Here is a 12,663-nt window from a genome sequence, read left to right on the forward strand (position 1 = left end):
AGCCTTTTAATACTGTACTCCCTCCATCCTATAATATTGGGAATCTCAGCATTTTCATGACAGACTGAGAGGTAAGCAAATGATGCATGTACCCTTATTTAATGCATTGTTTGGTTGTTATTTTGCTGATTTCATGTGTTGCTGAGAATAATTAGTTTCCAAAACACCAACATAATATTTGGGTATAAATTTTGAACCCTTCAATATCTTATATTTCAGAATGGAGGTAATAGTAGGCATATATATCCTTACGGTGCTGTGGACAAAGATTGTATAGGTATTGGATACGTCTAGTTGCCCGTGCGTTAATTTGTAGGAGTTTACGTGATCGAGTTATGGACGGAGGGTTGATCCGACTCGTATACGGGATAGACCAAGGTCCACATATTGATGATAGAAGTTGGACCAAACTAAAAATTAAGGTGGAAATATTACGTGCTTTAGAAATATAGTAGGCAAATATGCTCATGCGTTGCTACGGACAATGTTGGTATAAGTATCAGATAAGTATAGTTGCCCGTGCATTAATGTGTAGGGACTTACGTGATCAAGTCGTGGACGTATTGCTGGTCCGACTCGTGTACGAGATTGACTAAAATCCATCTGTCAATAACATAAGGCGGACCAAACTAAAAATTTAGGTGGAAACGATACATGCTTTAGAAATAACTAGCAAATATGCATGTGCATTGCTATGGGAAGTTGTTTTTATATATTGATTATTAGCATATAAAATAATATATGTGTGTGTGTTATACACCATATGTATTTTATAATACTCACTCTATTCCCGTATATAAGGCGTAATCATCTCTGATTCAAAGATCATTTAATTCTCTCTATCCACACTAGTATTATTGCATCGATGTACGCTTTATATTATGTGACATGAGTAAAAAGTGGTTACGCCTTGTATATATATTAGGACGGAGGGAGTAACATGAGTGTTTTCTATTTTAAACGCTATTTCTAAAGGGAAAAGTCTGGTTTACACCCTACAATTATCGCAAAAGTCTGATTTTTAACCTTTAACTACGAAACCGGACAACATATGTCATCCAACTGTCAAAACGGGCAAATTTGGCCCCTGAGGTGGTTTTGAAGTTAGTTTTCCATTTTGTGAGAATTAAAAATATTCAATTTTACACTAAAAAATTTATAAGTTATTCATTTTAAGTCAAAAAATTATGAAATGAATATCAAAATTTTCTAAAAATGTAACCTATCTATTGTCACATGACTTGTGAGCTATTCAGATCTAATTTTTTTAAGTTCATAATATTTGGTTGCTTGCAGTTATGTCTATAATTTTTAATAACTAAGATTCAAATGGAACAATAATAGATAGATTACATTTTTAGAAAAAAATTGGTACTAGTTTCATATTTTTCTGATTTAAAGTGAATTAGTTTTGATTTTTTTTAGATCTAATTAGATTTATTTAATTTTTTTAGAAAATGCAAAAGTACTTTCAAAACCACCCTGAAAATTTGTCCGGTTTTGATAGTTGGATTGCCTATGTTATCCGATTTTGTAATTGAAGATTGAAAATCAGACTTCTGCGATATGAAAATTGGACTTTTCCCATTTCTAAATGGTTTCAGACGCTTAACTCAACATATTGTCACTGGAATTCCGATTAGGACTTCGACGAAGAAATTATTGCTTACTTTAGTAATATAAGTACAGATATAGATAGAGATAGAGACGGAGATAGAGATAGAGAAGAGACAGAGACAAAGACAAAGACAGAGATATACAATAGATATTTCTATTGGTTCTCGCTCGAAGACTAAATGAATTCGAAGCAATGAGAGTCACGAGACGCGAACGTGACCGTCTTTTTCTTTACCGTGCACTGCCCGCGTTCATCACATATATCTGCGTGCCCCCTCCTCGCCCTAGCTTCAGAATTCAGAGACTCAGTACATACTGTCCTTGCGCGGCAGCCGGCAATGGAGAAGCCCCGCTGGAGCAGGAGCACATGCCCTCGGAGTCCGGCGGCGGAGAAGAAGAGGGACTTCCTGGCCAAGACCGTAGAGCGGTGCCGGTCCCTACGCTGGCGACCACCGTCACCATCATTACGGCCCTCGGCGCCGGCGGGGTGCTTCGCGGTGCTGGTCGGCCCGGAGAGGGAGCGGTTCGTGGTGCGCGCCGAGCGCGCGAACCACCCACTGTTCAGGGCGCTGCTGGACGAGGCGGAGGCCGAGCACGGGTCCCCGCGCGCCGCGGCCGGGCCGCTGGTGCTGCCGTGCGGCGCCGAGGAGTTCCGGCGGGTGATGTCGGAGGTGGAGCGGGACGACGAGGAGGATGAGGACGTAGCACGCGGCGAGGCCGTCGCTGACTCGGCGCCTTGGTCGCCGGCGTGGAGGTTGATCTCCTCGAAAGGAGTTGCTCGTGGAGGCTATCTCAAGTGTATCGACACAGCTCCGAAAACAGCAATATAATGTGGCAAGTTGATGAAACCAGTTGAGTTTTTTTTTGAATCAAAACCAGTTGAGTATTTGGTTTTAGTAGTAGGACAACGACAGATCACCTCACATCTAATTTTCTCTGTTTATTTGAGGAATGGGCCGGGATATCCGTAGCATTAACTGACTCGGTTTCAATTGGACTGATGCATGCGAAAGGGCCTGTAGTCTAGTGATTATAAAAGCTTCGGTAGTACATAAGGTCTTGGTTCGACTCTCCATGGAAACGAATATTTTGAGATTTAACAGCGTTGTGCATTCAGTGGTAGGCGACATTCCCGTCGACAACGAGGCGCCTGTGGTGACTTCGTCAATCTCGAGGATTTGCGGGCTCGGTCTTCGAAGATGCTCATAGGGGTAGGATTTGCGTACGTGTATTCGTATGGTGTGAGTGTGCGTACGTTGTGAGTGTCTGTGCTGTACCGTGTAATCTAAAAAAAATTGGACTATATGCACTTTTGAGATAAAAAGAATCTGTTATGTGAGCTCATTGCTGGTAGTTGATATAGAATAGGAGATATAAAAGATGACAGGTGAAAAAAAATTGAATATAGAGGAGAGAATCTCGATAACCAGACAGATTTCTTTTAGAAGATAAAAATACAGGACGACTGATAGCATAGGCGATACGCCACATGGGCGCCGAAAGCAAACGGGGAGAGGAGCGCGCGCCGTTGCCACTTGCCAGGCACTAGGAGGCGACAGCCGAGGCGGCGAGCTCTGCCCGCCACCGGCGGCGTATGAGGTCCACAACGGCCGCTTGCGCAAAATGTGTCAGCAGGGGTGAGTGCTGCGGGAAGTGGCGATGAGCACTGTCATGGGCGTCGAGCGGCCCTGGAATCTTTTTTTTTGAAAGCTGCCAGGAGCACTGCCCCGTCATTTAAGAGAGAGGAGAGTGGCACCCGCGCCCAGCCGCAGGTGAGCTGCTCAGCCCCAGCTGAGCAGCCTACTGAGCCCCCAAACTCAGTCCCAGTGCGGGAACCGGGGATCGAACCCCGGTTGGCCAGCTCCCAGACTGGAGCTGCTACCACGACGCCACAACGTCGTCCGCAGCGGCCCTGGAATCCACCCCGGCAGCCGCTACCTCTATGGGGCTGCTACCTCTATGGGAGCGGGTGTCAGTGCCCTAAAGTTCAGGAGCAGAACAAACGCAGAAAGGAGATGCACTGATTGGGCTTGGCCCAAGGGAGAAAAATACCGGGAAGGTGTCGATAAAAATGGCTACCAGCATTGCAGAGCTAGCCGAAGCAGGGTGGAGCTGTAGCCAGCCATCGTGGTGGCTACTTAGCTTGCAGCGGACTGCAGCGGCCAGTCCTGCATGGCAACGGCTGGTTGGCGTGGGACATCATCGGGGACGACGGCGCTTGCGTGGTGGGCTACTTTCGGCTTCTTCTTGGGTGGTGGTGCGGTGTGGTGGTTTTGTATGGAGTCATTGTTCGTGTCGACGTCCCAATCCGACCAGACATTGTTTGCCTTTTGGAGATGTGTTGTGTGACTTGCGTCGACGTTCCAATCCGACCAGCCAAGTTGTTTGAGTGGAGTTGCGTTCGGCGCGGGTTGATGTCCCAATCCAACCCGCCGGTGCTGTTGTCGTGTGCTTCTTTTCTTTTTTCCTGGTTATGGCCTCCGAGGGCTATATCCTTGTACCTTTTTCTGCTATATCAATAAAAATGTACTCGTCGAGTGTTGTTCGTTCAAAAAAAAGATATCAGTGTTCTACAATGTTCCTGCTCTTTGCAGTGCTAACCAAAGCAGGGTGGAGCTGCAGCCAGCCAACGGGGTCCGCCGATCCTGATGACCACCCGCAATTCCCCTTTAAATCATTGTTGTTTATATCAAATGACTCGTAGAAAATCAAGATCACTACATGTCAACCTCGGTACCAAAAAATTCTAGCTTCGCCCCTGAGCCAAAGCGCCAGCTCTAGAACTGAACTATATATATCATCATCCTCCATAGGCCGCATGGTGAAGACTGAAGACCATACTTTATTTGTAACATCTCGTATTTTTACAGAATGTTATAATCTTAAAAAATGTGAGTTTCAAAATTTTTGTGGCAATATTGTAGATAAATGCACGTAAATAAGAATTCATCCCTTCTAAATTCTTAGTATATTAAAATTTGTTTTGAAAATGATAATTATTTGCTAGTGTGATTTATTTGGAGTTGGAGTTTATCTGAATCTACCTTGTTCCCATTTGATTTGGGTTTCTTTTGTTTGAAATTGGTGGCAAATAATTTGAATTAAGCCATTCAAATTATTTGCAAAGAGCTAACTTTAACCCTATCTAACCTGGACATAAAACCCCTAACCAGACCAGCTCAAACCTTTCAGCCGGCCCGCTAACCTAACCCCCACATCCCACCGCTAACCAGCCCGCACCAGCCTCTCGCCACCAGCCCAAACCGACCCAGCTTGCCTTGCCCGGCCCGCCTCGCGTGCACCTTTGCACACGGAAGCGCCGCGCGGCCCAAACCAGCCCAGCGCCACCGCATCGCCCCCTTTTCTCCACACCGCTGCCGCTGACACACCGGGCCCGCCTACCATCTTCTCCTTTCCCCCCTTTTCTAACCACCCGACGCCCCCTCCTCCTTTTTCTCCCACGCGGTCGACGACGAACGCCTCCGCCCGCGATCCGCGCCAGGAGCGCCTGACCTCGCTGACGCCACCACCTGCCGCCTGCTCCAGCTGTCGGCCACGACCCTGTTGACACCTCGACCTCGATTCGGAGAGGCCGTGGATGCTTGCCACGTCGCCCCGCCCCGCGCCGTCCCATCCGTGCCGTCGAACCTCGGCATCCGCGCCCTAATCAACCCGGCCGCCGACCCAAACCTAGAACCCCTGGCCTATATAAGCCAACCCGGCCGCCACAAACCCTAAGCCACCTCTGCTTTTCCCCATCCGCCGCTGCTGCCTGAGGAACATAGGAAGGAAAGGACAAGAGGGAGATGGGGAGAAGGAGGAGCCGGACCTGAGCACGCTAAGGAAGAAGGGAGGTGGAGAAGGAGCTAGACGTCGCCGCCCTAGCCGAGCATTGCCGTCACCAGGAGGAGCCGACGCCGCACCGAGCCAAGGACGCCGCCTGAACTCTTCTCCGCGCCAGCGCCCGTACGCCTACACCGAAGCAGCTGAGCAGCACGGCACGGCCTCGCCCTCGCCTGCATCACCTCGCACGGCGCCGAGCACCTCTTCCCTAGACCCGAGCGGTGAGCCTGCCGACCGCCGCTCCCCTGTTTTCCTTTTACCGCCGTAATCCGCCTCCAAGCTATTGCCGTTTTGCCGGTCGTCGCAGTTCCAAAACGCTGGACCCCTGCACGCGCCACGTGGCCACGCCGCGGCCTCAGTGACCTGAGTGCCCGTGCGCGTGCGTCCCACGTTCGGCCCGGCTTCACCTCGCTGCCGTTTTGCCTTGGACCGCCACACGACCTTTCCCCATTCCGGCCGCGCTGCCAATGAGCCTCCCGTGGATGAGCCATAGGTCCCTGTCCTACCCTTTTCCTGCAGGAGCCCCTCGCGTTGCCATATCCCGCTCGCCGCCGTCACCTTGCACCGCGAAGCCGGGTCATCGGTGTTCTGCGAGCACGGCGCGGCCACGCCGCGGACCTGGGGGCAACAGGAACCCGCACGCGTGCGCGCGAACCCTCGCCGGCCACAAGGCCAAGTCGCGACCTTGCATGGCCGTGCGCCTGACCCCGCACATCTCACCTCGCTGCCACGGACTAGGGACACCCAAACCCCGCGAGCGCGGGTGCCCCGTAGCCGCATGCCCCTGGGACCGGCGTTCCGCCGCTCTACCGGCCTTGACCACACGCCACGCCTCGCGTAGCCTGTTTCGCCGGGGCTTGCCCAAGCTCGCCTTGTCGTCGTTCGCTCCGCCTCGCCGCCGCAGGCCCGGAACTCCGGATCCCCGCATGCATTGCGTCCCCGTCGCCCAGTCTGAGCCGTCTCGACCTCGTCTTGGCCCTGCTCTGCTGCCAAACCCTCACTCCGCCGGAAGCGCTCGCGCGTCGCCACCACCGCTGGGCGTCGCCGACGCCTCGTCGCTGCGGGCCCGCGATGCCGGAACCCCACACGCGCGTCACACGAGCCGCTGCAGCCTCACCGCGGCCCTGTGGCCCGCGAACACCGCCACAACGTTGCGTTCGCGGTGCGCCCAGGTCGCTGGGATGCTTCGTCGAACAGCCTGCGCGTGTACACGCACACCGCCCAGCCACACATGTACCCTTGGCCACACGGACTTGAGCCGCACCAGATCGCGTCCAAGCCGCGTCAGATCCCGTGGAGGATGACAGATGGGACCCGGCTGCAAGGTGGAGGAGGCACTGCTGACACGTGGGACCGGGTTGTTAGCCGTTGAAGGAGAAAAGAAAAGAAGAAAAAGGTGATGGGCCGGATTGAGCCCAATCGGCCCGAGAAGCGGAAGAGCCCAGTTTCACTTTGAAGCCCGCTAACCCTTTTTCCTTTTTTCTTTTCCTTTTTACACTGACACGTGGGCCCCGCCCGCCAGCCTCACTCTTTCGCTGAAACGTGGGACCCAGCTGACCCTGGCCGTGGACCCGCGTTGACCGTTGACCTGGTCAATGTTGACCAAGTCAATGCTGACCAAGTCAACACTGATGTCATGATGATGTCAGCATCTGCTGACGTCAACAGGACACATGGCACTCCCTGGTGGTGCCACGTGTCGCCCTGTGTGTTTTTCTTTTTCCGGAAACCTTTATTAATTTCAGAAATTGTTTTAAGCTTTAAAAATTCATAATAAATTAACCGGAGCTCCAAAAATTATGAAACCAGTTTCATAATTCTTCTAAACTCATGCTCTACGCGATAGATTTGGTTTTTTGTGTGGTTGGATCTTATTTGAGCAGTTTTGATGCATCTTTGCACTTTAGTCCCTATAGTTATACATAATTACGATTAGGTCCCTACGAGAAGGAGTTGATCGACGCCCAGACGCCCAGAAGACCCAGGAGGAAATCCCGGACTACGAGAAGCTCCCAAGACCCCAGAGGACTACGAAGAGTTACCAGATTCACACCCATCTATGACTTGAATTCCTATTAGGCATTGCTTGCTAGAATTGCTATCGCATTACTTGTGTGTGTGTAAGATAAGCCTGCATGGCCTACTTGTATACCGTATTCCTTGCATCCCTATTATATCTTGATTGATTCTTGGATGCTTTGGCTACTATGAGAGAGAATGGGTATGGGAAATTTCATTATATGATAGCCTTGGCATGCTTGAGACCCACTTTGTGAGGAGCCAGAGATAGGACTTTTAGCGGGGGCAGGTTACTGACCGGGAATGTGTACTGGGCACATTCTGGGGAGCACTTGTGGCGGGTGCGGGAAGAGAAGGAGGGGCAATACATGCCCAAGGAGAGGCAATAACTATTATGGGTGCCTTTGGCGGACCACTGCGGAGGACTGCGTGAGGAGTGCTTGCCCCAGCTCTTATGGACATATGCAGTAATTATGATTTGTGGGACTTTGTAAACGTGCATGCCACTATCCACTATGAGGGTGGACCCGGTCCGAGCTAGCTATGGGCGTCACCAGACCTATTAGAAGTAGGGTTGTGCGGGGGAGGCCCGATGCGGGAGTAGCATGGCCCTTATATAAACTCTGGATGGCAAGGGGTGGGGCCACACAACTCCAGGGCGACCCCTTACGAGGGGATGCATTCCAACCTAGGGGGACATGATGGTGCCGTAGCGGTTAGTCTCGTTCTCAGTAGACCGGTGCCTCGGAGCCAGTCAGTCGACGGATCGGCGGGCGATGGGGCGAGTGGGTACAGGTGCGCAACCCATGCAGGGTGAAAACTATACGTATAGCCGCGTACTCGGTCAGGTACATTCCTACTCTTCTGTTACTTCATCTAGAGTAGTAAACCTAGATTTCTACCTCCCTCTAGTCCACTTCCCCCTGTGGAGTCAGATGAGGTGCAGGGAGAGGGAGTTCCTGCACCGCCCCGAGATTTGACCGGTGCCGGTATGGCCCGTGTCGGTGAGTGACAGATGACTTATATATATACTTGTTTGCATAGGAAACCTCAGCCTATCCATTGGCTACTTTTTCTATCTTTGCATCCACTTAAAACTTGCATACGGATGGTGACGTGAACATATCCCGTCATTGGGGATAGTTTGGTAGATGCAGGATTCGACTCGCGGATCAAGCCTGAAGACGAAGGATGAAGCTAAGGACGATTCGAGCTACACTCCGAGCTGCCAGTGGAGGAGACATCAAGACGGAGTTTGCCTAGAAGAATAACTACAGCTTCCGACTTCTGTTTGCTTTCCTTTAGCCCAAGGGGTTTGTACTCTGATTTTCGTACCACAACCCTCTGGGTTATGTAATAATTAAACCCATGTAATAATTTTTAGCATTGTATGTCTGTGATATCTAAATTGAAATGAGTTCTGTATGTGATAGCTACTGATCCAGGGACTATCACGATGATACAGGGATTCGGATTCTCCCTCTGAAAACCCGGGTCGTTTCAATATTCATGAAGGAATAATATGAAAATATTTCGCCAAAGTACAACATGTAGTTACAAAGGATTTAGACTGAGAAACTGGAGTTCAACAGGGTCATCTTGAACTTGTTTAATCTGTGGACCAGATCGTGAGACGCAGTTAGAGAAATCGATACAACTTATATGTCATCATGCATAACATGATCTTCGACAATTTTCCCCATCCCTCTCCCCTGTCTTGTCAATCTTGTTCTCTCCACACTTGTAAGTATCCCGTCCCACCCACGTACATTAATACATAGAAAATATCGAAATGAAGTGTTGTGGATAGATCTGATCATGGGCCACCATTAACCAGACCCGCCTGAAAAAATCTAACCCGACCCAATCCGATTAATACATAGACCGGTATCGAGCTGAAATTTATGACCCGACACAAAAATTAGACCACGCACGGGCTGGTGTTTTGACTTGGAACCCCAGAAAACCCACCCCAACCTGGCCCATCCGAAAATTATACATAAAAATTCGGATTTTACTCGGGTTGGGCTCATCAGGCCAAAAAAATCTGGAGCGGATTAGATTGGGTCAAGCTCGAACCGAAGAAAAAGGCAACATTCCTTTTTTTTTACCTAGCCCAAAAAAGTCTCTTATTTAGCTGTAGGAACTAGTTCAGGGAGCTCTTACAGTGCGCTTGGCAATTAATGGGAAACAACAGGGAATTGTGAGTGGGAGTAGAAAGAGGAATTTATATAGTTGGACTTTTAGTCCAAATCCCTTATTTGGCCTGTGATGATAATTAGGATGAGAAGTTTAAGAGAGAATTCTTGTTTTCTGTTTGGTTAGTGGGTTAATTTGGAAATGAGAAATTGAATCATAAGTCAAGATAGAACTATTGTGATGCATGGATCTTTCACTTAAAACACAATTCTCATCCCATTATTACAAGTCTTCGATGGGAGTTGGCCATCCAAACTCCAATTCGCCATCCATTAAAACTTCCAGTCCCACCAAACAAATAAGAGATGTTTAAGCTTTTACCTCTAAACTTCCATTAGAGATATTTTCACATTATATAGTATACATTAACTTTGACGAGCATGGCACGACCATGCATGACCAGCAGCACTGGTCGTCGTCGCAAACAACAATTGACGGGTAGGTGGGAAGTGCCAACGCATGCACCTCACCGAATCCCTTGTCTCTGTTCTCCTAAAAGTCGTTGCTCGCCATTTCAAAAAAAAAAAAGTCGTTGCTCGCAGCGCTGGCAATGGTCGCGGCTGCAGATTATAGCACGGGCAATGAACATTCCTGGTATGCTTCAGATATTGTCCGTATGTGTTTGGTCGTTGGAGGCAGTGCCTTGGCCGGTAAGAATATTACTATTACTAATTGGAGCTTTTTTTTTGAAGCCTACAGGTGAAGTCACCTAGAATTCTAGGTGGACAGTCTAAAAAAATAAAGAAATACTATAAATTCTCACAAAAATCAGAAACATTCGGCCATCAATTCCGCAATTCTAATCATAATAGTCATTGGATCTGTTATCTTTTTTAATAAATTACCCACCTTTGCTATTATGAAAATATACTAAAGTAACCCCCTAAACATATATCTAAATTACCCACATCTGCCATTATAAAAAATAATCTAAAATAACTCCCTAATCTTCATGTAAATTACCTACTTATGCCATTATAAAATAATATCAAGTAACCCCTAAATTTTCATATATATTGTCCAATAATAAGATAATAAAAGTTAAAATCAACTCCAAATCTAAAACAAAATTATGTTATTATAATAAAATCTTAAAGCGCATCAATATAAAATTCTAAATTATTATTCTTGTCATTATTAATACATTATTTATGTTATTATTTATATAAACATATATACTAAACATAAGGTGTTTATCACCATATATTCATGTACAAGAGAAGAGATAAGAATACCAATTTTCATGTTGTTCACATAGCTCAAACAAAGTGTTCAATCACTACTAGAAAACGGGCCATGGGAACCGGTTGGAAATGGCCTTAGGCACCGGTTTTCCAACCGGTTCCCGCCAACCGAGACCAATGGCCTCGCCTTAGGACACCGGGTATTTAACCCGGTGCCTTAGCCACCCATTGGTACCGGTAGGAAAGTCCAACCGGTACCAAAGAGGCTGCCACGCTGACGCAAGGTGGCAGTCCCTTTGGTACCGGTTGGTCCTTCCAACCGGTACCAATGACCTCTTCCTTTTTTTTCCCAAATCCAGTTTTGTTTGTTATATTTATTATTGTTTATTTTTTTATAATTGCTAAATGCACTCAAGCTCTACAGTACTATACGTTCATTGGTCGTTCGTGTTCGTTTTCAGAGAATATTTGGAACTAACTAAAAGTGAAATGCGAGCATATAATTAAGCTAATTATATGAACTAATATATTTACAAATTTACAAACATCAAGACATAATGTTTAAAAATATTTACAAATGTACAAGTCATGTTTGTAGTCCAACTACTGGTGCCCTCAGGAGGTAGATGGAAGTCCTCTGTGGATGTGACCGTCGTGGTAGAACTCGCCTCTAGGATCCAAGATCTCGTTCAAAATGAATCCGGCGAGCTGCTCGCACACGGCGTTGATCCGATCAGTAGAGTAACATTCATCCCCCATTTGAGACATCTATCATTTAGAAAAAAAGGATTAACATCATGTGCGCTAGTACAATTATGAAAATATACTAGTGAACGGTTTGGACGTACTCTCGTGTCTTCATCACTAACCTCCCCGCATGGAGTCATGATGTGCAAGTAGTCGCATACGTAGTACCCGCACCAATCAGTTCCTTGTTGTTGTCTCGCACACTTAAGGAGAAACAAATAAATTACTCAATTTAGAACAATTTGGGATTATATACTTAACTAGACAAATCTTTATGAATCAACATACCGGATAATCCATGTTAACGTTCAGTTCGGGCCTCCATTGACTACGTCCTTTGTTATTTCTCACAATTTTTTTCCAAACCCTGCGCTCAAAGTTAAGTTTGATATTTAGAAATTGTTATTAATAGAAAAAAGATTTGATTGTGCAAACTGAACTTACCTGTTCAAGGGGTCTATGATATGTTGGATTGCGGACTTTGGATTTCTCATTGAGTCAAAGACAATAAGATTGCCGGTTTCTACGGAAAGTATGAGTAAAATCCAATGATAATTGCGGATATAGATATGATATATACATACATGCATTAGACGACTTAGTATTTATTTATTAATATAACAGAGGATTGAGTCAACCAAGGCTTACCCAAAGTTGTATGGTATGAATATATAGGATTTGTAATTTTGCCTAGTCAATGAATCGTACATGTTTTCGCACGTTTCCTTGTAATTTTCATTGAGCACTTTCTGGTTGACTAGCAAAGGAGACATGAAGCCAATCTGATGGTGCCATCCATGTTTTCGGCTTCTTTGGGTCTCCTGTCTAAATGATACAATAGAAATTTTATAATGCACACATATAATTATGTTCTTGTTAACAAAAAATATTAATGTAGAGGTAAGTGATACTTACAAAACTCAAATGGTGATGATAGCGGCGTCGAGGGCTTGTCGATGGTAAATGTGATATAAATTTTCGAAGTACACCCAGAAGTCCTCCTCCCCACGGAAGAAATCATGGTCACGATACTTGACTCCAAACATTTTCCCAT

The 12,663-nt window shown here is 46.9% G+C and overlaps 1 protein-coding gene across 1 annotated transcript; it reads left to right on the forward strand.

Annotated features, from left to right (window-relative positions):
• The first annotated feature begins 1,955 nt into the window (after positions 1-1,955).
• On the forward strand, positions 1,956-2,447 carry LOC120640079. Its single transcript, XM_039915970.1, has one exon. It carries the CDS (start codon positions 1,956-1,958, stop codon positions 2,445-2,447), a length of 492 nt encoding a protein of 163 aa, XP_039771904.1.
• The last annotated feature ends 10,216 nt before the right edge of the window (positions 2,448-12,663 follow it).

Source organism: Panicum virgatum, chromosome 7K, assembly GCF_016808335.1.
Source record: "Panicum virgatum strain AP13 chromosome 7K, P.virgatum_v5, whole genome shotgun sequence".
NCBI lineage: Eukaryota > Viridiplantae > Streptophyta > Magnoliopsida > Poales > Poaceae > Panicum > Panicum virgatum.

Bases quoted from the DNA above. Each gene is read 5' to 3' on its own strand.
- LOC120640079 (XM_039915970.1), top strand. From the start codon at position 1,956: ATGGAGAAGCCCCGCTGGAGCAGGAGCACATGCCCTCGGAGTCCGGCG.